This window comes from Oenanthe melanoleuca, chromosome 1A (genome assembly GCF_029582105.1).
Source record: "Oenanthe melanoleuca isolate GR-GAL-2019-014 chromosome 1A, OMel1.0, whole genome shotgun sequence".
Taxonomy (NCBI): Eukaryota; Metazoa; Chordata; class Aves; order Passeriformes; family Muscicapidae; genus Oenanthe; species Oenanthe melanoleuca.
In genome coordinates, this window is record NC_079334.1 from 3,726,743 (window position 1) to 3,753,931 (window position 27,189).

General features: G+C 41.8%; 1 protein-coding gene across 10 annotated transcripts in view; it reads right to left on the reverse strand.

The window, feature by feature from the left end:
• Window positions 1–24,535, reverse strand: part of ADIPOR2 (adiponectin receptor 2) — a 43,956-nt gene extending 19,421 nt beyond the window's left edge. The window contains exons 1-4 of one of the 10 annotated variants that reach the window (XM_056507017.1): window positions 18,897–19,029; window positions 18,704–18,724; window positions 17,813–17,872; window positions 2,587–2,822 (exon numbers count right to left, since the gene is read on the reverse strand). In XM_056507017.1, the coding sequence (XP_056362992.1) occupies window positions 2,587–2,754 (168 nt within the window). In that variant the 5' untranslated portion in view covers window positions 2,755–2,822; window positions 17,813–17,872; window positions 18,704–18,724; window positions 18,897–19,029. Of the gene's footprint in view, window positions 1–2,586; window positions 2,823–8,814; window positions 9,287–13,041; window positions 13,217–15,289; window positions 15,354–17,812; window positions 17,873–18,703; window positions 19,099–24,074; window positions 24,219–24,407 lie in introns of those variants that run through there. The other 9 variants (XM_056507008.1, XM_056507000.1, XM_056506958.1 and 6 more) reach the window with 9 other exon arrangements.
• Between the last annotated feature and the right edge of the window lie 2,654 nt (window positions 24,536–27,189).

Genomic DNA, 27,189 nt, shown 5'->3' on the forward strand with positions numbered 1-27,189 from the left:
AGAAGATTTTATATAAGTAAAGATCAGCAATGATATAAGCAGGCTAATAGGAGGCACTGGGAAAATAAACAATGCCATTATTATCATAGGATAAAAATACACATATTTTTACACTAATGCCTCAAGTCCTAGGCCCAGTACATTTCAGAATACATATTTATTATGATAAAAGCTTTTCCTAAGTAGAAGCATTTAAAAGCATATTAAATGATGATGGTGGTTCTACCATCAAGACACTACACAGAATTTTTACCATCAACTCATCATGGCTGCATTTAGCACTAGAACACTTGATGGAGTGGGCATTACTTGAGACCTTTTATAAGGCTATGTTTAGCCTGAGTGCCTGAGCTCTATTGCCAACTAGCCCAGAACAATATCCTAACATTACTGTTATCTAAACATGAACCTCTTCCAGGCCAGAAGAAAATCAGGCTTTTGAACTTGTAAGTCACGCTAATGAACTAATAGGTCTGTCTGCTGAGGCAGCTGCACAGCAAAGCAGAAGAGTGAATCTGAGCTGACATTTGAGCAACAGCTGTGCTGAGGCTTACACGAGGCAGAGGAAGATGTATTGCATGATGTTTTTTCCAGATTATTTGGAACACTGCAGAATATCACATAATAAAGGCCATTTGGCAAGCCAATATTGGTACTTTTGACAGCAAAGTGTTTTGGGATGATCCATTAGAAGCATCAATTATTCAGCCTTTTAAGACAAAAATCAATTTAAAGACATCATACTAACAAATCAAATAAATCACAGAGGACTGGAACAAAAGGATGAAAAAATAATTTTAAAAAGTGGGAGGCCATATATGCCAGAGAAAGCAATGCAGATTAAGACAGAACAGCAAGGCCCAAATGGCAAAACCAAGTTTCCGTAACAGCACTTTAGAAGACCAGGAAAGAGAAAAGAAATCAAACACGAGAAAGCCAAACATTTGTAGTGAGCCAAAACGAAAAAAATACAAACTTTTGTTGTATGGATGAAAGCAAAAAAATGAAAAGACAACATGTGCTACAAATGCCTGAAAGAGAGAATGAAAGTATTTCAACCATTTCATTGCCAAAGTGCTAGAATTAAACACTGATTCTTCCAGACAGTTCCTGTTTAGCTAAGTAAATGTACAGAAAGAATTAAAGCTCATAAGCAATTATGGACTTTTACCTTGGGTATTCCATCCACAGGTTACAGTTAACTCTCATTATTTAACCAGGAAAGTCAGAGACAAGAGAAAACAGCCTTCAAAGCAAATGATCCCAAACACAACAACAGATAAACATGGAAATTCAAACTATCTGCTAGCACAACCCAACTTTTCTTTTTCTAACCACTCTTGGCTAAGACCTTGCACCTTAAACACAAGCTTCACAACCTTCTACAAAATGGAAAAAGACTCTGGGTGTTTCTCTTATGATGCTGAGAATGTCCTAGAGAAGTTATAGCAGTACAACTGTGAGTGCATTGGCTTGGCTGACTGGACACGAATGCCAATCCTGACTTCTCATCACAAGAATGCTCGGAACTAAATTCTGTATGAGCTCCAACTCATCAAGCTGAGCAGGCAAATACCAGTTCTCATGTCAGCTGATCCATGACAGTGGACCATGCACATACCCAGAACTTGTGGCAAATGCAATTACAGGCTCAGCCCAACATACATTAAGTAGCACCATAATGTTTTGGCTGCTGGCTAAAACCACACAGTTGCTGTGACTGAGCTGACACAGTAAACTCATTAATCCATGATAAATTGGATAGTGAGCCTAAGATGAATGCCTCTTCCACTTAACCATGCTGATATCCATCTGAATATATCCTGGGAGAAGCATTAATTACAGCTCTGGAACTCTGTAACCAGAAGGTACTTTAGTCCAGTGCTTGGACATTGTCTTTGTAGAACACCTAATTAAGCTGAGGATGCTTTTCTGCATGTTGTGGCTGCTAAAACTTACAAAGGCTCATGCACCAAAAACTTACTGACATTGCCACTGGCTCAGAAAATTTGGGAGCCACCAACTGCTAAAGACTGGGAGTCTGTCCTAGGCAAGTAACACAAGGTGCTTCCCCATCTTTTTGCTCTTCCTTGTGAGTCTGTTACTGGCTACTGTCCAAGACAGGATGTCATGCACTGTTCAGTCTAATTCCAGCAAGAATGCTTGCAAACAGATTTTTCTATCCTAATCATCAAAAATATACCAATTAGCCAAGGTTCTGATTACATGCAGCAAGAGTCAATACTTCTCTTTTCACTTATAATTAATTGAAAATTACAGAACAGAAATCTTTTTGTATGAGCAGCATCTCAGCAGAACACAATGCAGTACAAGTCCCATCTCTTCGAGGATAAAATAAAACCATAAAAGCTGGTAAAACTAGTTATGCCCAGCCTTGTCACCCAAGTTCCCATACATTCAACTGAATATTTCTGGCATCTTCCTGGTATTATTACAGTTATTTAGCAGGCATTAAAAGGTTGTAGGCTCTTGGTTCACACCACAAGGTATTTAAAACACTGAAGCACTTATGCCAGAACTCACTTTTCCTAGCAAACCTAACAGGCAAACAATCATGAGACTTACATTTTCCTGGTCAGAAGACAGTGGTGGCTCCTCTAGAAGAAGGCTCTCTTGAGAGCTGTCCTCTTCAAAGGCTGCCTGTGTTGCTGCAGTGTCAGACATGTGTCCTTTTCTGAGCCGCAGACCTGGCTCTGGAGAACCAGCATTATCGGGTTCCGTTAGTTCGTTCATGAGATGCTGGAAGCCTTCTCAAATATTCTCTTTCCTCTTGGTTCAGTTTGGCTGATTATGTCTTGGCTCTGAAAGACAAACAGTTTGTGTAACTCAACTGAAGTTGAAAAAAAGAGTGCAAGGAGAGCTTGCTTACAAGCTACCAAGCAGCTATGACAACTGCTTTTATACGTGCCCCAAATCCCACAGGATCAATTACACAGATTTCTACACTGCTGGATAATGAATTCTCATCTTGAGACCACTAACAGTTTTATATTCTAATACAAGTTAAACCCAACTTTGAAAGGTGACAGAAAGTGAGCTTCATACAACAGTAAATCTACAAAACCACAGCCAATTTTTATAAATCATTTCTACAAAACTGCAAGCAGCAGGCTGTTAATATTATTTAGAAATGAACTACTTATCACAGGTACTCTATAATTATTGTACTTTTGCAGGTATGAAGCTCATACCCAAGCTCATTCATCCAGACAAGGTTTCACCAAATCTAGGACATTAAGTACTGGTAATAGCAATCAAGCAAAGCTCAAGCAGAGCTCAAGTAGCAACTGATTTTAGACAGACTGCAAGGAGGGCAGTAGTACACAGAATGATTATGCTTCCCTTGCTTAAATTAACATGGTCACAATCACTGCCAGGAATGGGTTTGTACCTTTACTTGTGCAAGAAATTAGAGCAGACAGATTTAAACACTGTTCATTCCATCAGAGCAATCAGAAACAGGTAAATCCCACAGAAAGCAGTAACCCGTGATTTCTACTCAGAAAAGTGACTGCATCTTAGACTTACAACACCACAAAGAAGATTCAGGGTAAATTTAACTGAAAATGCTCAAGATTTGATCAAATGTACAGAAAATTGGTGACAACTGTTCATCTGAGCCCTCATCAAGAGTATTACTGGTTACCCATTTGTTTTGTACATCCCTGTGTGGTGTCACATCAGCAGCCAGTTCAGAGAGACCTGTTTGACTCTGGCAGCCTTGGGAGGCACAACCTCCAGAGAACTTTGCAATCTGAGTGCCAGAAAGCATCAGAGTGTATGATGAGAATGAAGCCACAGCTGAGGCTTCAGAATCACTCTGAATGACAATCTATTCGTTTTTGCACTAATCACCTGGTGTCATTGTTATTACTGCAGCACCTAAGTGCCCTGATGTGACTAACACACAGCATGAAGACAAGCCATCTAACAAGTCTTAACTTGCCAGGATGCATAATTAAATTGGAATTTTAGTGCCCAATAAAAGATGCTGAATTTTTTCATAATGTAGGAGGGAAAATTAAAAATACAAGACAGGGAATTGATATTGGCAGTTTTGTAATAAAATGTCACCTCCAAAAAGCCAATAAATAATGTATTCTGTCCTTACAGGAACTCATTTCATTTACATATGATCACTGCAAGATAATTCTCAGCTCTGACAAATGGGCTATAGTTAATTTTGCTGCAGCAGTTTGTAATATTATATGCCCTCAGCTGCCTGGCAATCCTCAGAGGAGAGAGCTGCTAATGAGCCAGTAAAAGACTTTGCAGAAATAAATGATACCTCAAGTTGTCCAAATTCAGTATGGCACACTGCTTTAACCACCCAGGATGGTAAGGTGACAGTGTGACAGTAGAGCAGGTGGCATCCCCACCTTCCTGCTACCTCCACTACAGCAACCTCCATCTGAGAAGTAACATCTAACACAGCCACAGCTGTTTACTTGGTAAACATAAGAGCCACAGGAGAATTAAGGGGAAGTTTAGCAACGTTACACAGGAAGCTCATTGAAGAAGTTGAGCAAGTAGATTCTAAGAGCAGGAACAAACATTCAGAAAGCCACAGAACTGAAATCTTGTCTAGTTTTGTCATACTTCAAGCAGCCCAATCACAATTCTATTCTTATGCAAGAAACATGAATAATCACACTGCCATTTGGCAAAACTGATGTAAGAAAGAAAAAAGTAAGCAACAACAACTAGTTTGAAATGAAGCTAATGGACATCTTAATTTTAAAAGCAATCTCTAAAAGACAATTTCAGTACAGTGTTATGCTGGTTTTGGATGGGATAGCTGAACCCCTGACTGCCCATAGGAAGTGGTGAATTAATTCCTTGGTTTGCTTTGCCTGTATCCACAACTTTTGCTTCACTTATTGAACTGTCTTTATCTGAACCCACAGGTTCTCTCTTCTATGACTCTCTTTCCCATCCCATTGGGGCAGAGTGAGCAAGCAGCTGTGTGGGGCTCAGTTGCCTGCTAGGGTTAGACCACAACAAGTACCCTGAACCAATTTGAAGCTGTAGCTAAAACCAGAAAAATGCAAGCAGAGCAGCTGCTTTACTAACAACAGTTACACACAGGAACACCCCCTGGCTGCTATTCCACACATTTCAAACAGGTATCAGTAGATACAGGCCTAGTTAGCTCCTCAGATTGGGCAATTTCATGAGACGTTTAACCAGCAAGTTTTACTGGTTCTTCTTTCAGCAGATTTAGGCAATAGCATTGCCACTGTGCTGCATTGCCACCAATATTGGCTAATACCTGTCCTTACATCACCTCTGTGACATTGTGGGAGCAATGCTCTGGGACACAGCACAACCACTCAACAGGCTGAACCACATTTGCCAAGATGCTTGCAAAAGGCTCTTCTAACACAAAAAGATACAGGAATGCCAAGAGACTTTTACATCAGGCCTTGAGGATTTACTTCACCAGCAGTTGCTGCCAAGCACTCACTAAGGTTAAAAATAAAAGATGTATTTCACCTCCAGCGAGTCAGATTTGCATTCAACAGCAGAGCTGATCTTCAGAGCTCAGCAGAAATAGAAGTTGTTTCTTGAAATTACAGTGGGATTGTTCAGTGAACTAAGATGCTTCCATGTCATTCATGCATGATCCTCATAGTGCTAAATATGCTTGCCCAAAATGAGCATGCAAAGGTAAGCAAGATAAAAACTAATCCAAAAGCATCACTACTGGGTTTGACTTATTTTTTAAAATGTACTAATGACTGAGTGCAACTGGAAGGCGCCAATACTGAAGTGCAAATAGCCTGAAATATTTGTTCACACGTGAAAGAAAGCAGTGAAGACTATGAATAGGAAAGGCATAGGTGGTCTTTAAGTTCTATCATAAAGTTTCTGTCACTCACAGTTCAGTGAAGGATGACCTTTTCCTAAGAAATTAGGAAATCTAAATATGGTCAGTAGAATCTAACCAGAAGATGATGGTTGAACCATTGTGAGGATACTTACTGCCCCATTCTGTCGAAGACTGCACAGTTCACGAAAACAAAAACCAGAAAATGGAAAGCTATAGAACACTTGAGGTCTTGGAAAATATTGTTTTGTGTCTCACTAAGATTATAAATCTCATAAATGAAGCCCTTCAACATTTTTTTGTAGCATGCAAATTAAAGGTTTCATTAAAATTAGCTTCCATTTAAAGAGGAAGTTGTCATTATGACTTAAAATCTACTTAATGATTGCATACATAATATCAGCATGTAGATGAATCAGTGAGTTCCTGCTGTGCTTAAAATAAGCTGAGAAAAACATCTACAGAGTTTGGTCTGTTGGGTTTTTTAATACAGAAAACTTCTAAATGCTCCATCAGCTTTTAGAAAGGCCTTAGCAGTTAATGCAAGCAGGGTTCTAAACACAGCCTATAACACAAAATGAGGCTTTAGTCAACTCAGTGCTGCTGCCTTGCCACACAGCCCTAGAGCAGCCAACCCCACAGGAGCACAGCCAGCACCAGTTTGAGGCTCAGCCCTGCCATCTTTCCAAATACAACTAGAAGGCAGGATTATTTCAGCATTCACTGCAGTTGTGCAATGTCACAGGAGCCAATATCCAAAACTACAGCATATTTAGGACACTGCTTCACCCCTAAAGATTATAAGGAAAGACTAGTTACACAGACTTAATCACCACAGGACAATGCTGTTGTTCTCTGTATGACACTCCCTAGGATAAGCACTGCAGCCCTTCTAACCTCCCAGAACTCAGCTGGCACAAGGACTGATTTACTGCCTAAGATAAGTGATGGTACATGGCAGTAAAACAAAGAAAACACATTAATGGTAGTGTTTGTAATTAAATTTCAAAGATCTGCCACTCTCTTTAGAGGATAAAAGAGTCCTGGATGGTCAGACTACCTCCCACTGCCCCTAAACAAAGCAATCTCTCCAGCACTCCACTCTTGTCACTATGTTCACTCCTGTAAGCAGCATGAGAACGATCCTCAAAAGGCATTTAGTTCTGTATGTAGCTGTTATTTGGAAGCAGAATGAAAATTGCTTCCTCCCACAATCCCCTCTCAGTTGCTTTACTGGCAGAAACTTTCCAGTTCAGGTAGGCAATGGCACCCACTGTATGCTCTTTCCTTGCTGATCCTCCCCAAAGCATCCATTAAAGCAGCATAAACAATGTACACACAGTGGATGATTCCTCCTAAGATTGGCTCCCTCCCCCTAACAGACCTTAAGTTATCAAAAGAACAAAAGATCATCATGAAAATTTCAGGCTACACATTTCTCAGGACATTCATTAATGCTTCATGTTTAATGAAGGGCTCGAGTGCCTGAAAAAATCTTGTAAGAGATTCTGTATCAATCTACAAACTGCCTTGCCTGTGTCCATGTGCCATGACAGCCACAACCATGCCAGGGGCAAAGCTGACTTAACAATAAGACCAAACCCCAAGATGTCTAGGCAAGCTCTCAGTAACAGAACAGGCACAATTCCATCCCCAGAACTGCCAGCACAGGCACAAATGGTAGAGCACTTCCACTATAACCCATGGACAGACTGGGAAAAAAAAACAAGCCTGTACAGGGTGATGGGGAATTTTGTGCCTATGAAACAGCTGATTTTGGCTACCTTGAGTGAAATAAGGTATACTAATTGAAATGCAGTTTTCTTGGCACACTGTATTTCTACTATTATCTTCTGGTAGGGAGGTTCTGTCACAAGTAGTAGCTCACAAATAGTATTGCAAGGTCACCTTGAAATAAAGGACTTAAATATTTTTAAAACTTTTATTTATTTATCAGTCTTTCAACGATTAAGCTTTTTCAATTCAGGAGTTAAACATTCACAGTTAACATTCCAAATCTTCTCTAAAGCTACAGTCAAAAACAAAGCAAACAAGGCTATGTATGAACGGGAGGAAAAGGAAATTCTCACAGAAGACTTTGTTTTTTCAATGTACCCTAAAGGAAAAGTAGGAATCAGCCTGTAAAAATTCTTTGGAGGTCATCTTTAACAATGAGGAACAATGAGGAAGTAATCCAACACCTCTTTTCTTCGTGTAATTTCCCTAGATAAAGAGGCATCTACAAAACAAAGATTAGACTCCCGCAGAGGGTCAGTGGCCAAAAAGCTGTCTTTGTAACTTGTAAACTGTCACTGGACGCTTCAGCCCCAGCTATTTCACAGCAGGCTGCAGAGGCAAACAATCAAGCACATTCTGATGCATTTGGATCCAAAGAAAGGGAACAAGCCAGCAGCCTGCCTGCATTATCAAAATGCTTCCATTCCAGAGGATCCCACTACATTGTTACAACATTTGTCCAATTTGTCCTGCAAATTGGAACCCAGTTTTTTAACTGGGCTAAGAGTTATGTCAGAGGTTGGCCCACCCCCAGTGCTCAATGTCTGGTCCTCACAGACTGGATGACTGCTGTAAATCAGTTCTACTCTTCAATAAACCAAAACCAAGTGAATTGTTATAAAAGCAGTACAAAACTGAGAACGGAAGGCCAAGTTCTTTTCACATTACATTCCACAAATATCCACAGTCTACACCCGGAAAACTTGCTTTTGGTCCATTTTTTGTTAAATGGATCTGTTTCTCCAAGTGAGAAACATCCCATCTTCTGCTCTCTCATGATTTTATTTCTATGGCATGCTACTCACACCAACTTGCTTCATGGTTGCCAAACAAGAAAAAGATGCAGTTCTTCTATGTTAGTAACACTTGGGATCACAGACTGTCTAAAAGTGAAAGACTGAAATTAAATGTCACTCTCCTCTTAAGTGAAAATTCACAGTACATACCTTTAGCTACTGCTTCAAGGACACTGAATTCACAAAACTGTTGAGTGAAGATGAAGAAACCAAAGTATTTGGAGCAGGCACTAAAATCCAGAGCTAGAGCACAAAACTGAGGTTACATTTCTTTTACCCCTCTACAGAGAGAATCTTTGCCTGGGAATGTAAAGGGCACCAAGACAGCAGCAATCCAGAGGCACAGGCAAACCCCTACCCTTCCTCCTAGGGAGGCTGAGTTTCAATCTCTAAAAACTGAATCAAGAAAATGCTCCAAGGCCTGGAGCAACTGTACAAAAACAAACACTGCAGCCCTGCTTTTAAAACCAAAGAAGAATATGCATGTTTCAGGCAGCAAACTTCCAACAGCAAATCATTAGGAGAGCTGCCTCCAGTGCTTCTTACTGGCCTGCATGGACATGTCTTCATTTACATGCCATCATTGGGCAGATTTAAAGTCTGGCTGGTGCCCAGAGGGGGCAGCTCCACTTTCCCCTGTTTGGGCAATAAATAGCCCCAGAGGCACCCTGATGTTTGTCACAAGCCTTTCCAGGTGACTGTGGAAAAACATTAACCAGGGGAGGGGAATGAGATCATCATTTGCCACCAAAGACGCAAATTCTGTCAAACACAAACTGCACTGGCTCAAAGCTCTGCTGGGGAAACAGCACAGACAAGGTGGCAAAGGGCAGCATCCCACTCCAAAATGTTTACCTGTATATATTACAGGCAGTATTTTCCAACCTATGGAAAACTGGCAGTTATCTGACCTTTAATTGTTAGATAGGCACACACCATGGCCTTTATCACCTATTGACCACACCTGGCACAGCAAACCTTACCAAGATCACTAATTTTAATAGAGGCAGGGATGTAAAAGGCTGACACTCTTCCCAGGTTTTAGAAGTACCTGCTCTCTAGTTTTATTGATAATCTTGATAAGCTTTACTCATGAGGTTTTGAGCTTGCTCATCAGTGTTTTGTGGCCAACAGGTTTGGTTTACCAAATGCTTGTATTCCCATATAATTAAAAAAAAAACAAAAAAAAAAACCAAAAAAACAAAGCAAAGTTACTGCTTCACTTGCCTTCAGAAATGGCATTTCTTCAGCTGAAAGCAGTATATATATACCCCTCTCCTCAAAAGCTATAATGTTATTTTGCCAGGAGTCAGACAACTAAAAAGTTGCTTCTTTTCTGGAGCAAAAACGCTACAAGAACACTGTAGAAATAACACTGACATCCACAGAATTGTAACAGTCTAGGATCAAAAAACTGGTGAATCATCTTTAAGATTCCTTCTTAAATAAGCAGACCCACCATAACTAGGCTGCATCTAATTTATGCCAATTAGAAGCAGATTTAATCATGTGACTGAAGTTCCACATAAGACCAGGTAAAGCTACTTACTAATTACTTCCTTAATGCAATAGCCAGAGAATAAATTTATTTTAAAAGACAAATATTGTTGGGAATTAGGAAAAGCTAAATGTGAACATTTAGTTTCCTCTACATTTAGTACCACTTCTTCAGATACAAATTTCTTTCCTGGTAACAGAGTTCAAAACCATCTTGAATTCTGAAACAAGACCAATCACACTGATACTGTAAGACACCACTGATGCAATTTAGAAGTAGAAAGGTTAAGTTAATCTTTTACTTTCTACTGTCCTATGACTAAGGAGAGATTTCAAAACATCCAAAGTCTACTTATGAGAATACTGCTAAAATGAAGTAGGGCTGTAGCTTGAACTCAAAACACATCTGCAGATCCTAGACCAAGACACTCACACAAAATGTCATCTTGCTGTGGTTTGTCTGACCAAAATACTTTCTGCTAGTACCACTGTGGTCTCCACAGAGGTTTTTGCTACTGTCTGTGGTCTAACCATTACAGCCATCCCAATGTTAATTCTAAGTTTGTATCAGTTTAAGATCACAAATATGTTTCATGTTAACCTACAAGTAATCAGGAAGCATTTTGTGCAGATACATGCTACATGTTTTTCATGACTTAACACCATTTATTGATGCATTCAGACAACCATTTTGGGATAGGAGGGTGTATGTGTGTGATCCACACATCTCTTTCAACTAAAAAAAAAAGCCTGGGCAATGAGGAGCACCTACCTTCTAATACTTTCAGTGCAAAAAAATATATAGTGTCCCTACTTTGAAGCATGCATCTGCCATCCACCCTTTGTAACAGAGCTACACAGCTTCACAAGAACAGTGGTGACAATCAGCACCACTACAGGAAAATAAAGATTTTTTTTTTTATCAAACTATTTATAGAAGATAAATTACAACATAAAACTCCAGCAACAGCAGATTTAGCAAAAACTTCAAGGGAAACAGACACAAAGTTTACACTTACAAAAATCTCTTATTACAAAATAGGAATAAAGGCTAATTTTACATAAACAGAGAAAGTTGGAAATCCAGTTGCTGAAAACATGGATAGAACACACCATTTACCCTAATTATGAAATTCACAAAAGAAAACAGCACTGTGTGAAACATTTCCAGTAAACAATGCCAGATGTATTTCATAGTTAAGTACTGTGGTTACCTTCACACCTACACAGGTGCCCACATGGCAAGGTCAGATAGAAAAGACAGGAGCCTGGAGGAGCAGGAGTACAGGCAGAGGATATGAGACAGGACAGCCTTGCCACCAGGAGACCCCACAGCTAAAGAACTCATTAATGCACAGTCAAAAATGCAGAAATGTTGCTGGGCAAACCTGACTTTAGGGGTAACAAAGAAATTGTAACTAACATACGTAAAGGGCACCATACATAATAAATTCAGAGATGATCTGAAGTTTTAGACCAATGAAGAAGAAAAAAAAAAGGAATAAAACCATATTAGAAAAGATATCAAGGAAACTCAAGTGGATCCTACAGAGAGGAAAAAGAAACAGGCAACATCATCATCATATTCCTCCCAACACAACTCCTAGGGCTGATAACCTTTGTTACCCTATCCAGCAGTCCAAAGCTGCTGCCCCAAAGACCCAGAGCAGCAATGGAAGGGTGAAAATAAATCCCAGAGAAGGGACAGAAAACAAAAAGCCCATGTGTTACAATTTTAGCTGTGTTGGCAATATTTCCTTGTATGTAACTGCAACATTCTTCTTAGAATCATTAGTCAGATGGTCATAAAGAAAAACTGAGTCACACTGTTAAGACTTCCATTGTACCAGCAATAAATTCTTGGCCTTGCTTGCATGCATGCTACTTTTATAAGCAGACACATGCACAAGGGGTACTTCCTCTTTGACCATAAACAAGAACATAACAGCAAAGGAGAAGGAATGCAAGACTCCATCCATTGTTGTCTTCACAGGAAAATTACAATAGAATAACAAGGTCTGCAACAGCCCCAGGAGAAACAATCAAATGGGCCACCTGAACTGGTAACATTCTCTGCCCAGAGAGGGAACTCTGTGCTGGGGTGACCTGCCAGTGCTGTTTTCTACCTAAGGGCCTTCCATACATGTGTACACCTTCCTACAGCAGCACCTAAACACAAAACAGCGAGCCTGGCATCCACTGTCTGTGCTCTCTGTCTGCAGAAAGAATCTCTAGATAGCATAGGAAACACTCCATTTCTTCAAGAAATCTTAAGAACAGGAAGGAAACATGGCTGAGTCGATAAGCCTCCACAATCTTAAGAGTAGGAAGGGTAAGAATTTCAGTTTATTTCCTGGACAAGGGCCCAGACAGGAGGAACACGAGCAGAAAGCAAGAACTGGGTCAGCAAACTACTGAATAGTTATTTGTCCTAGTTTTCAAATACTGAAAGTGCTCTTGCCCTAGCCCAACTGCATCTGTAAAAGGTGTTAATAGATGTAGAACTACACAAATAAACTGTTCTGGAAAGAAGCAAAAAATACCTTAGGCTGACCAACACCTACTGTGAATGGAGTTAGCAAACAAAGGATCTCTTTCTAGGATAAGTTTGTTCTCTCTTGTAAGAAAAATTAGCTATCTGGTGCCATTTTGATGTGAAGACTAACTACTGTGTCCATGGGTGTGACCAAGATGCAACACAGCTCTTCAGACTCACCTGATGGGCACAAGAGACACAGGCCAAGCTTCTCAGCAGAGACTGAGTGCTACTCATAGAAGCCAGCCACTAATCTGTATGCCTAAGATGTACTCAGCTGAGTTCTCTGGCTGAGAACTTCATACAGAGGATCAGATCTGAACAGAGCAAAAACATCACCTTACCCACTTGTACCCCCAGGCACACCATTATGGAAAGCCTGAAAGGTTCTTCCAGTATTGACAGCACAGGAGTGGCACACATGATTTTGGCAAAAAAGGAGACACCAACAGGCTCTTAGTCCCAAGAAGAGTCAATAACCAGCACTGTGAATTTAATACATTAGAAAAAGCAGGGGGAAAACCTTGGGGGACCTTGGACCTGCCCAGATAACCAGGCAACTCCTGACGTATGCAGATAAGCAAGCAGCTGAGGCTAAGTAAACAAGTAAGAAGTGAAATAAGCCTTGAAATTATGAAACACAAAATCCAATACCTATTTTTAGTATGTGCTAATGTGTAATAGTTTGTAAACTTTACATCACATTCTACGAATTTACTAAATTATTTGAGAGGCTCCCTTTGTGACAGGAAAGAAAGCTCTATGTGAAAGCAGAGGTGACCAATCAAAACTGCAGTTAAGATTTCAACACAGCACAAAGTTTCCTAATCTCTGTGTCTGCAACAACAGCACCACTCCAAACAACAGTAAGAAAAAGTGAAGATACCAACCACTGCCCACCAACCAAGGTAAGGTCACACAGTGTTAACAGATAAAGCTGGGCAATTTCAAATACAAAAAAAGTCATTTTTGACACAGCAATAGACAAATCTTGCTACAGGATGAGGATTCACAGGGAAAATGGACAAATATACAGGGTAAATACATCAACAGGTATTAAGCACATGAAGCCATCTTTAGCTCTAAAAATATTTTAATACCAGTACATGTCTGTCTTATGTTGCTTGCATATTCATGCTTAGAAGCTATTTTCCTCCTTAGGGGATGGACATCCTCACAAAAAACTCCCTAAAAGTGTCCTCTCTGAGGAAGAATAGCAAAAGGACTAATGCATACAAACAAAACAGGAAGTAAAATTATTATAAGACAGAAAACAAAAGTCTGTAGAAGAATGGATGAGGGTTGAAACAGAAAATTTCCTAGGGAGACCAGGCAAAGCACCCTAAGAACACCAGTAGCTCCCCAAAGGCATTCAAGAAGCCAGCAGGCACTACCCTGACAGGCTCTGGCCAGTGACTTACATAAGAGGACAAGGGGACAGAAAAACGCTACAGCTGCCAGGTTTCTGCCTTCTCCCCGGAATGGTCAGCTTGGCTGGGACTGGTAGGTGGCCCTGCAGCTTGGCCAGGCTTCAGACTCAAAGGATATAACTAGAAAGGTCAGGGACAGAGCACAAAGGCTCAGTTGGAGGTGCTGAAACCTGGCACATTTGGCACCCAGAGGTCAGGATTTCATCCTGCAGCCAGGGACACATCAGTGACCCGTGCCATGACCACAGCCAGGGCACAGCTCTCACACTTCCCCACCACCTCAGCACCAGGAACACACAGAACCTGCTGAGCACAACCAGCCCAAGGCTTCTTGGTCTCTCTGCTTCAGGGAGGTCTTGTCACTTTGAGCATGGGTGACACACAGGGATAAGAAAACCGAGCAAGTGAAGCACAAGAACAAGCAGGGCTCGGAGGCACACAAGTAGCACACAGCCTGCTTGGATTGCACACAAGAGGCTGCTCAGAGACCCTCAAGGGCAGAAGCTTAAGCAGCAGCTCCACAATGAAGGCAGAATCCTGAGCCAGAGGTAGTTTTACTGGTTTATGTTATAGCTCTCCTGGAATTATAAGTTTTGATGAAATTCGATGTAAAGAAATCAAAACACTCAGTGTGCCCCAATTTTTGTTCTTACATACAGATTAGATAAAATCTTTTAACTATGATTTTTAACTTCTGTCAGGGATTGTGTTTAAACTTGTCACGCAGCAATCTGATGTCACCGATTCCCACTGACAAAAGTCAGAACAGTAGGTGCAAATGGATAAGAAAAAACTAACCAAATAACCCCCACCCCATAGAAAAAAACCCCACAAAACCCAAATTCACAGAACTGAAAAAAACAAAATAAGCCCTAAGAATTCACTGCCACAGTTTTCCCCTTCCAATTAGGATGCTCCACTTGTCACATCCTCACCCTGCTACAGAAACATTCAAATTTATTGCAAGCCTCATTTTTGAGAAATACAAAACAGAGCAATGAAACAAATATCCACAACTTCCACATGGACTAACACACAGCAGTTATCTTAAACACTGCAGTGATTTTCCCCAACACACCAAGTACTCCTGACCCTAATTTGTTACTGCTCTCTCACAAACAGCTGTGCTACCTGTGAGGAAGCACAGACCAATTTCTCTCACCTCAAATTCCTCCCTGGTTCTTGATGTTTGTATTCAAGCTTAGGAAGGCTACAGTCCAAGATTCCTATGAGAAAGATGTGCAATCAACATGAAGGCTGTTTCTCCAAGAAAACTAAAAATTAGATAATAAATTTACATAGAGAAGGAAAAAAACCCAAAGCATATGTGTCCTACACAGCACCTTGTAAACACTTACATCACACTGGATGACAAAATGCATGCCTACAATTAAATTAACATCCTTCCATTTTTGTAGGCTCACTCACCCAGATAACTTTGACTTAACTCCACACAGTTACAGCTACATTGCATAAAGATGCATCAGCACAAAACCAAGGAAAGCAGGAAATTTTCAACCATCTCCACTATATCATTCTCTACAAAATGTTCAACTTAACTCCAGATACCATATCTTATGCAAACTCTCTGCCAAACAAATCTCTGCCTTGGTACTTGTTAAAGCTGATTTATTACTGTCAAATACATTAATCAGCATGTTAATCTGCCTCAGGGCACTTGAAGTTAGTGAAAAGGGACCTTTGTCAAGCCATATAAAATGTTGCTTTTGGTCCACACGGGAGTTTGAAATCAGAGCTTGGGAGAGATCCTCTATGACATAAATATTACAGTATGAAAACAGCAAGGAACGCAGAAGACTTTTCCTGTAATCCATTTCCATTTTCTCTGCTTCACTTCATGGCATGTTGTTAAAGCCTAAAAATTTCCCTAAATGAAGGCTGAGTTTATCTTAGGATCCTGTGTTGCTGGAGTTGTAAAGCACCAGCATGACAGCTCCAATCTGACATTCATTGCACTCCAGTGGAGGAGGGAAGGCTTGTAATTTATACAACCTACTTCATCCATACTGCAAGTAGTACACAAGACAGAAAATCTGCCTCCAACATTACACACACTACATTATGTACAGTGAGTGCTGGTAATATTTCTATGCAAAGCCTTACATCCAACAGTTTAAAACCTCCCCAGTTGCATGGCTTCCTTATTCAACATTTCCAACAAAAAGCAGAACTGGTTTTCACTAGCAGACCACTTGCTTCCTAATATAATCAATTCTCTAGACAACTAACCAGATGACCCAAGATTTCCGTACAAACAAACCAGAAATTCAAAGATGAATAAAGACTGTTGGGCAACCCCTGAAGAGAAGAAGTTTTAACATCCACACCCTGCATGTTTGCTTAGCAACTGGATCACCATAAGCAGCACAGGATATTGGTACTGGTGTATTACCTGTCACCTCCCCTGGAGCAGCAGTCTCGGATGCAAGCAGCAGCAATGAGTATATTCCCTGCCTTTCCTTTTTATGTTTGCTGAGTAATTAACTTTAAGTGTCAGCAATTCTCAACTGCTCCATCATTAGCATGACTAAATGTCATTCCATGGTAGGAATTATGCCACTGTGCTTTGGTCAACCCCAAATACCACCACTGTTACCTGTGACTCTGAATGTTGTAACAAATAACATGCTTATGAACTGCTCATTTATTACAAAGACATTACTTCCATTACTGTCCAATTCATGAGTCCTTCAGCTTGAAATGAGAAAGTGTTACCTCAAAACAGGATCTTCAAGAAGGAAGCACTGAGATTTAAGGAAGTTTTAATGTCTACATTAAAACATAATGTGATTTTGGGTGGTAGTACAAGAACTACTGGACACATCACACTTACTGCTAAAAGAACAGGAATGTGGACTTGTGCCTTTTCCAGGATGGCCTTAGCCTTCAGAAAAGACTCATGTGAGTCTTGCAGGCAGATAAGCCCTCAGGCACTTGTATAATAATGAACTATTGAAGCAGAGCCAAGGCATGAGTTTTCAGAGGAAAACAGTCATGGGTTCTTCGATCATGCTTTGTTTCTCACAATGACTACTGTGATGTGTAACAAGGGGCCATTTGATCCTGTTAACCAATCCAGAAAAAGTCAGCTGGAATGGGCTTACACAAAGGAATGAAAAACTAATGTGCTTTGAGATTATCTTGTACCATCTTTCCAACAGCATTTTAAGACTCTGCTGCTCCCAACCCGTGTGCCCTGGTTACTCAGTCCTGCAGAGCTGTACTGCTACATCAACCCTGACCTTATCTGAGTATTTGAGATTCTGGAGTATTATCTCCAACAGTCTTGTACATCACCTCCCTTTGCCCTCACTGACCCCTACCCTGGAGTCCTTCCAAATCAGTTGACACAACTGGCATTTTCAACAGCATCATGTGCTGCTTGGGTGTTTGGGACACAAACATCTATGCCAGGGCTCTGAAACTTGGTCAGCTTCTCTTGCTGTCCATCAAGGATAAGCTTAACTTAAAACTGAGTGTGCCTTCAAGGCAGAATGCATCCTACCCTTAAACTCTAGAGCAAAGGTTCAAGGCTAAATTGAAGAGTTTTACAAAGTAACTAAAACCTACAGACACCTCCTCAGATACTTTAGCAACAAGTAGCTTCCTGCTAACTCAAATATTTCTTTTGTAACCCAGAAAGTTTTAACATTTTATTACTGACCTTCTTTCCTTACAGTCCTGATCGATATAAAAATGCAAGAAGAAACCCCTATGAAAATTCCTAACAGAGAGAAAAGAGGCTTTACCAAATTATACTCTGTATTTTTGGGGAATGATCTAAAAAGAGAACAAATAATTGGTGTACATTTATATTTAAATAATATCATATTTATATTTAAATTTCCGCACCTATACCAAAAATGTATTTGAAAATTGCCCCTTGAGAAACACCTCACAAATCAAGTCTAAGCTACCTAGCAACTTCCTTCCCTGCATTATGAAGCTTGTAAAAAGGAAAGGATTTTTATAAGACATCAATTATTGAACTAATTCTGTAATGCTGCAGATTTCACATGGTTGCCAATTATTAAAACAGAGCAGGAAGTCAAAGAGCAGCTGCACTTAACCACAGACATTAAGATAACCATGACACAAGCCTTTTGCAGCATCCTCCTAACTTGGAATACATAAGGGTCAGAAAACCACCAAGTAAAGTTTTCGTTGACTTTGTTATGCTGTTCTCAACCCTCAGAACACTCACCTCAGAAAATAAACCATTTTGTTCCCCACTGAAGGTACAGCAGGCAGATAGCCAAAGCTGGCACTCTGTCACATAGCTACTTTAATAAAAATTATGAATAGACTCTTACTTCTATTTCTATAATCATGTTCTATTAAAACAAAAAACTATTTGCCTAAAAGATTAATATTGAGAGAAGCAGAACATTGCTGTGACCAGCCTTGCAATGCCATATGCCATTCTGGGAAATACACAGACACACAAATAATCCTTAAACTAACAAAATTTGCAAAGCACATTGCTGTTCATGAGCAAATAGGCTGTATCATCCATAACATCTGAAAGAACCAGATTCCACCACCACTAACTTACCTCCACAGCTCTAGTATTTGTCTACATGCCCACAAATTCCACCAGCCATGGAGACCAACACATAAATTAAAGCAGTAGGGAAGAAAACAGAAAAAGTGAATCCTTCAGTTTAGGCCAGGGAATGGCAACTGCTCAGTCTCAGGAGCAGCTCACCAGGAAAAGCAGTGCAGCATTCTTCATGACAAAACCATACCTAAGCTGTCAGCTGAGATGCTGAAATGCATGTGACTCCTCATGCCAAGCCCTACTAGCCAGCCACTTCCCTGTTCCTTGTTCCAAATGCTGAAATCCCTTTCCCTGCAGCTAAAAGGCTGCCAGGACTCTCAGGACTGAGATACAGCCAGTCTCAGCTATACTTATGTTTGCACTGCACAGCTTTTACAAACATCTCCCACTGCTGTCCAGGGGACATGGATACGTTTCCAGTACAAGCAAGAGTTAATCTTTAACTCAGGGAATTTTACCACCAGCTAAAGGAATTTTACCATTCAGATTTAATCTAAGTAGCTGGAGTTGGATTTGCTTTCAAAAGACAGCTTTTACTGCTTCTATTCAACTACCTAATTTCCATCACAAGCTCTGCATTTTACAAAAACCAGCAACAATATAGAGATATATGTGATCTTGAAGTCCTTATCATGGTTACACCTCCCAAAATCTAGTATCACCTACCAAATAGCTTGAACAAGAAAGCAAAGAAGCACAAGTAAGTGCCTTTAATGAAGTCTGCAGAATTACATGAAGAAAATATTTCACATAGCAGGAAGGCCCATGGCTCGTTCCCTCCAGGAGCCTGTTATTCAAACATCCATAAACATCCAATTTACTAACACACACTTATGACAACATTTTGAGAAAAATCAAACTTGACAAGTAAAAAACATCCATCAGGAAGGAGCTAAAACAGAACACTGTCATTAAAACACAGAAAAGCCCACTAAAGGCTCCTAGCAGCAAAATGACCCTTATCTAGAAGTTGTAGAACTGCTTAACACATCCAGTGATCTAAAAAATTCCACAGCACACAAATTGCCATCCTCTAGACCCAAACAGAGCAGCACAATTTACCTTGGCTTCAAACAAAGAATGGCAGCCTCTGCAAACCTCTAAGCAGATGGAACCAACATGTTAGGGAAAAAAAGCATTTAATTTGGTTGAGAAAGAGGGAAACTGGATGAACAGATAGGAGAAATGGCTTTGGTGTACTTGTGATAAAGCAGCCTAGTGACACCTTATCTTTGAATAGATGCAGATGATCACAGATACCCTTAGAAAAACAACCATTCCCCAACAACAAACCACTTTGGCAGAGATAGACTCTTACAGGATCTATTCAAAGGCAGGCAATGTTGCAATGTTATGACATCTAGATCTGCTGTACCTTCACTTTTCACCATTAGGTGAGAAACATGAACATTTAGTATTTTGAGATAAAATACCAGCAGAAAGAAGAGAATAAAACAGGGCAAAAAAAAAGAAAGCCTCTCCTGTAGCAGCTTTGCAATGCACTTAGATGTGCTGGCAGAACACTGAAATACCCACTCTGAGTATTCAGATGTGACTTTCAGCCCATTCTGCTGGTAATTTGTCTCTTCTCTTGCCTACTGCTATCTAAAGGTACCTCAGAGCCAATGATTACAGCTCTGCCTGTTCCAACACTTTCCTCCTGTAAATAGTGCCTGACTATTTTCTGTTCTCACAAGGGCTTAATTAGTCCTGTTCACAGAGTGCTACAGCAGCTGGCACATCCCAGCAAACTCCATTGCATTTTCACAGCTATTGAAATCCATCTGAACCATGCAGCAAATTTTTCTACACTGACAATTACGTGTCCTGTGAAATTTACACCCATAGATATGCTTGAAGAACCCTTTCTGCAGTACATTTAACCACAGGACAGCCCTGAGATGTCCCAAAATCACCAACACACATTCAGTTCACAGAAACCTAAAGAATCCTGCTTGGTCAGAAAGAGACCCTCTCCTCCACCAAAGAGCAGCAGAGAACCTGCAACTCCAGAATACATGTTAAATCAAAAGCAAAATTCCATTTAGACTCGCAATATTTGCTTTTCATATTTCTAAGCACCTTAATTTTGCCAACTCACCTAAAAGTTCTTTGCTATTTCTCAAATAAAGTAGCAACAGCATTAGCTGTGTGGCACCTGCTCTCCTGGGAGAGGCTGCCTGCTCATCACCACACCAGCTGGAACATCCCCATGTTGTGAGCAGCCCTCTGGAAACAAAGTCTGTCACCTTGTCCTGAAAGGGAACCTTGAGGTTCATCATCAAACTGGACTAAGACTATATTTTTATGTCAAACTATTGGGATAAACTTTCTAGAAAATATATGTAATCACTGGCTAAATTCAGTTCTACAGTTTTTACATGATGGTAAAATTCTGCATCTCTCACTACACAACACAGAAGGCAGGAGGCTGTTCTCATCAAAGCTCTGTAACAGGAACTATGTGAAAACAACTCACCTCCTGCTTCTTATTAGCTTACACACTGACCCCCAGCATCCTACTTCAAAAGTCAAATGTTCCAGTAGTAGGAACATATTCAAATAAATAAAGTTTAAAATGTTTTCAGAAATCAGTTTCTTCAAGAATCAGAACTAGCATCTTATTTGTTTCCATATTCTTGAATTTTGAAAACCAGTTTCTGTGTTACACTTCTCTTGACAGACAAGCTCCTACTTTAAAAAGCAGAAGCAGTCACCACGTTAAGCACAACCAGCTGAAATACATCTTGTAAAAAGACAAGGCAGTTAAAACAAACTCTATCAGAATACAATAGTTTAAAGTAATAGCCCTCCCCTTAAACACTGTCCCAAATACTTTTTCATAATCACCAACATTATCTTGTGCAACGTCTTTTCAAATCTACCAATGCCGTCTGTCAGAAAATTCACTGAATGACTCAGACAGACACTTTCAAATCATAAATACTCAAAGCGGCTATTTCCATTTCAGAACTACTTCTATTCAAGGATTTGAATTGCTGATGGCATAATAATCCAACAACCTCCTGAAATTTCTTTATCAAGATTTTCCTCATGCACAAATAGCATGTCCACTAACAAAAGCAAGGCTTGTTGCTTTGCACAGTGTCTTGGACAATATGGTTATACAATCCAAAACCTGTAAAACTTCCAAAATTTTTACTGCCTAATATCGAGTCTCTTTCATACATGAATGCTTTACACAGCTCCTTGAACATGCAACTGAAGATATGAGATAACAGCAGAGATCCAAGCATTAAAATCACTGGCATTACATGCCCCGCCAATTCCCATTAATTTTCCTTCATCACAGATCTACAGAAACCTTTGCCTAGAGCAAGAACAAGCTTTCCAAAGCCCAGCCTTCTAATCCTGCATCCAGGAGTCAGGTTCCCAGTCTGAACCTCACCCACATTGCCAAAACCACTGGTCACTAGCCACCTGCCAAACTCGTAGCAATGTCACCAGCTCAACAGCACTGATCCAACTCCATCAGGGCACAGACTGGAGTAAGGGGGTGAAGGAAAACCTCATGGGTCTGGCTCTCTTGTCTCTAAGACAATTTAAGCTCCTATACCCATGGCATTTTAAATCTATATTTGAGAATATACATACAATATATACAATACATATATATGGAGAAATTTTCACTGTGAAAAGTTTGCTTGAAGAAGTACACCAAAAATACACTCTTGTCCTTCACACCACATTATGTTCTCAGATCTGATTTACACTCAGAAAGCATCATTTTGGAAACCTGGGCTGGGTTGGGACACAGCTTTTAGCTGCTCCATCACTTATTCTGATTCAGTTTCCACATTAGCAACTATCCTCTATGGCTTTCACAGCAAAGCTGCCAACAGCCATATTTGCAATCATATTTAACTGTCAGCTCAGACAAGGCAATAATTTCTGTACTTTATCAACTAATCTTACACTTCCAACACAACAACGACCTTCTTTTAAGTTACCTACTAACACACACTAATAGCCTTCATATAGGTTGAAGTGTCACAAAACACATGAAGTTCACACATTATTAATAAATTATTCCTATAATGCAAGAACCACAGCGGGAAATCTTCTTAACTGCAACTAGCTGGCAACCCTACAAGAAAAGAAAATAAAACAAACTCAAGACACAAACTTCCTTTCTCCCATAAACAAGGTTGGTCACAGCCAAAGATAACAAGGAAAACTGGCCATGTTTCATGATTGTGCTGCACCCATAATTCCATGACACAACACCTCCTTCTATTGATTACAGACATATTTTCCTCTGCTACAGCAGCTACCACAAACCTGAAGAAGTCTCAATAAGGTTCTGCAGCAAACAAGCACTTCCACACTGAAATACTAGAAAAAGGCCTCTGAAATCTGAGGATTTTTACAATTCTGAGAGTGCTGTGCAGCACACAGCTCTTCACTGACTTCCAGAACAGACTGTGAAGACCAGAGCCAGAAATTCAATACTCCCTGACACTGACTACAGCAAGGGAGTGAAAACAAGAGTTTAAATTACACTCTAAGACATCAACCCTTGAAACCAGATTATGCCAAGAAGGGTTTGCCCAGAGGGCCTAGCCAGTTTCATAAAATTCGATCCATTTTTAAAGATACACAACATGGTTGCAACACACTAGACAATTCAGCTGCCCAAAAAACTTCAATGCCGCAGGAAGAACACAAAGTTTCTTTGAACGAGGGGTAACATTTAAAAGCTTTTCTGCTGTGTGACACTTGCATCATAGTTTATATACACAAAGTCCTTAGGCAAAAAAAAAAAAAAGTTACCATTTAATATTAATGGTTTGTTCAAAACAAATGCCCACACATCTACTGAAGCTGCAAAATCAACTGAATTGTAAGGCTAAGACAAAAACACAAAAAGAAACTGACACTGCTTGAAAACCCCAGCAAAGAACAGCAGCTGTCATCTCTTCTTTGTCTTCCAGGCGATTACCATATGTTTCAAGGTCTTTGTTGTTCATCTCAAGCAAACAAGAGATGAATACCTGACTTTCTCAGGAAAAAAAAAAAAAAACAAACAAAGAAACAAAACAACAACAAAACTTGTTTAAAAGTTTCTTCTGAAGCCACTTGAGAATATCCAAACTGTGGTTACCCTAACATCAAATATTTATATTACGTTATCGACTGTTGGTAACTGCAGTGCTTATAGATATATGCACTTAAAAACACACCGCTGGCCAAAAAAAAAAAAAAAAAAAAAAGTTCCCATACTGTGCAAGCGGAGGAATTATTATTTCTACTGCCTCCGTAAGAAGATTTCAGGCGCAGCAGCAGCTTTGCCTGCCCTGACAAGCAACAAGTGCACGGAAGGCTATAAACAAGACCCACTTACGGTGCTCTTGACCCACTTAGAGCGCCCCGCCGGCCTAAAGCCTCCTGCGGCATTCGGCGATGGCCCCGAGCTCTGCCGTGCCCCGGAGGGAACCCGCCGGCCGCGGGCCCCGCTCGCAGGGCCCAACCCGGCCCGGCCCGGCCCGGCAGCGCCTCCCGGCCCCGCTGCCCGCCCCGCCGGGCCCGCCGCCGCTCCCTCCCTGCCTCCCTCCTCCCGCCGCCCCGCACAGCGGCCGCGCAGCCCGGGCGGCCACCCCCGGCCCAGCGAGCGGCGGCCGGGCCGCGCACACCCCGCGGAGCGCAGCGCGGCCGCGGCTCCCCGGCGCTCGCTCACCTGGCAACGGCCGGCGGAGGTGCTGCCGCCGCCCCCGTCCCGCGGCCGCCGCTGCCGCCGCCGCCGCCGCCCGCCCGGCCCGGCCGCCGCCTCCTCCGGCCCTACGGCGTCACCATCGCACGAGGCCGCCGCCGCCAATGCGGGACGCGCGGCCGCGGCTGCGCGCCCGGAGCCGGAAGGACGCGCGGAGCGCCCGGCCCGCCCCGGCCCGCGCTCCCGGCCGCGCAGCCGCAGCCGCACCCCCACGGGAACGGCTCCGTGGGATCCGTGGGGAGACAGGGCCGAGATACCGGATCCGACCTATGTGTGCGTGTCTATGTGGGCAGACACCACCGTGTTAGTCAGACCAGGCACTGAGTGCCGTGTCCATCTGTCCCTAAACACCCAAAGCACTGAGTGCCGTGTCCATCTGTCTTTAAACATCCAAGGCACTGAGTGCCGTGTCCACTCTGTCCCTAAACACCCAAAGCACTGAGTGCCGTGTCCATCTGTCTTTAAACATCCAAGGCACTGAGTGCCGTGTCCATCTGTCCCTAAACACGTCCAGGCTCGGTGACTCCACCGGCTCCCTGGGCAGTTTTTTAAAAGAAGTTTTTTCTCATGTCCAACCTAAGCTGTCAGCTGGCACTCTTTGTGCTCTCGGCCTGTCGCTGCACCCTCCTGTAGTTGTAAAGAGCCATAAGATCTCCCCTGAGCCTCGTTTACTGCAGGCTAAACACCCCCAGCTGCCTCAGCTACTCCTTGTAAAACGTGTTCCACACCTTCACCAATTTCATTGCCCTCATCTGACCTTGCTCTAGCACCAAAAAGTTCTTCCTGAAGGGCCCAGAATTGGACACAGGGCTTGAGGTGTGGCCTCATCAGTGCCGAGCACAGGGGGACGGTCACTGCCCTGCTCCTGTGGCCACACCATTCCTGATCCAGCCCAGGATGCTGTTGGCCTTTTTTGCTGTTGACCAACAGGGTCAGCTCCCAGGTCCTTTTCCAGCTGGCTTTCCAACCACTCTGTCCCCAGCCTATATTGCTACATGGGATTGTGGTGGCCAAAGAACGTAAGGGATTGGCAAAGAATGGAGTTTCCAGTCCCCAGCTGGAGGGGGGGTTTCACTTTTCACTGCTTCCTGTGCCCTGAGCAGACAGCAAAGTGTCACCATCTTTTCTCAGAATCGGTGTCAGGGGAAACCCCAGCACTTCATGACAGAGATGCCACCTGTGGAACAGCCCAGAGCCATCCAGGCACAGACAACGCACTGCAGGGAAGGTTCCCTACAGAACACATACCAGAAAGGACAAAAAGAATCATGATCAGCAGTTGTAAATGCCCAAATAACAATAAACCCCCTGTTATAATACAGTGAGCATACTATGCTCATGCCCTCCATCCATCAGTCTTCTCCTGCAGGACCTGAAGCTGTTAGTAAAATATCTTGTTTCTTAGCTGTTTAAATGACAGAAGAGATCTATATTTTTATATTTTTTTTTTTTTTTGCACTAGAAGAGAACATTGAGAGGGGACCTGGATGGGGGTCTGAATGGATCTGAATGGGGGTTCCAAGAGGATGGAGTCAGGCTCTTCTCAGTGATGCCAAGCAATAGGACAAGAGGCAACAGGCAGACACTGATGCACAGGAAATTCCACCTGAATATGAGCAAGAACTTCTTTACTGTGCGAGTGACCATGCACAACACAATATCCAGAGAGGGTGTGAAATCTCCCTTTAGAGAGATATTCCAGAACCATCTGAATGCAGTCCTGTGTCACATGCTCTGGGATGGCCCTGCTGGAGCAGGGAGGTGGGAGGAGATGATCACTGTGGTCCCTCCAGCCTCACCCAGTCTGTGATCCTGTGATTTCTGTGATTGTGGTTGCACATCCCCTGTGTCCAGGGCAGCTGGAGGAGGGTGAAGAGGCCCCACTGCACAGGCTGACCTGCCTGCTCTGGGCATGGCACTGGGCAGGGAGGCCACAGCTGGTACAAGACCAGAAGGATGATGAAAACCAGACAGTGTTCCCTGGCCTGATGTCACAGGAGGCTCCTGGGGAGGCTGGCTCGGGTGACAGAGCCCAAACGCCCGTGTCTGGTATTGAGGCACAGAGGGGGAGCACCAAAGAGAACAAGAACTTGCCCTGTTAAGGAATGGGAAGTGTTGGCTGAGCAGCAGGAAAACCTATGTGACGTGTAATTTCACCTCCCAAAACAGTGTCCTTGGGGGAAACGGTGGAAACCCTACACCTGTGTGTTTTACAGTGAGACCAGCCAAAACACAAAGGGAACACTGCTCTGTTAGAGGACAACCTTAGCAATTGCCAGGGAGAATAACTGGATGATTTGGAGAGCCTGTCTGTAATCTGTGTGGCTCTATGCACTTTAATGCTTTGCTGAGCCATGCTCCAATCAGCACACTCCTCCCCACACCCAGAAATTTTAGCTCATATCAGTGAGTGTGAGACAGTTAATGGAAGCAAAATTATCCCTATAAATTAATATGTGAGTTGTTTTGATCCCTAATACCCACAAACAATAAATGCATCCTTCCCATTCCTTAAAACTATAAAACTATATTTTATAAAAATATACATATAATATATATTTATAAAACTATGATTCCATATTTTCTCCTTTAAAATATGTCCCATCTCACACATTCATTAAAGTTTTTGTTATTGTGAAGGGAGCAAAGTAGTTACTGAACATTACAGTTGCACTCTTACATGTATTTAGTTTCTCTCATCCATCAAAATGTATTTTGACAGCCGTTGGGCAGCAGCATGGGGAGCAGC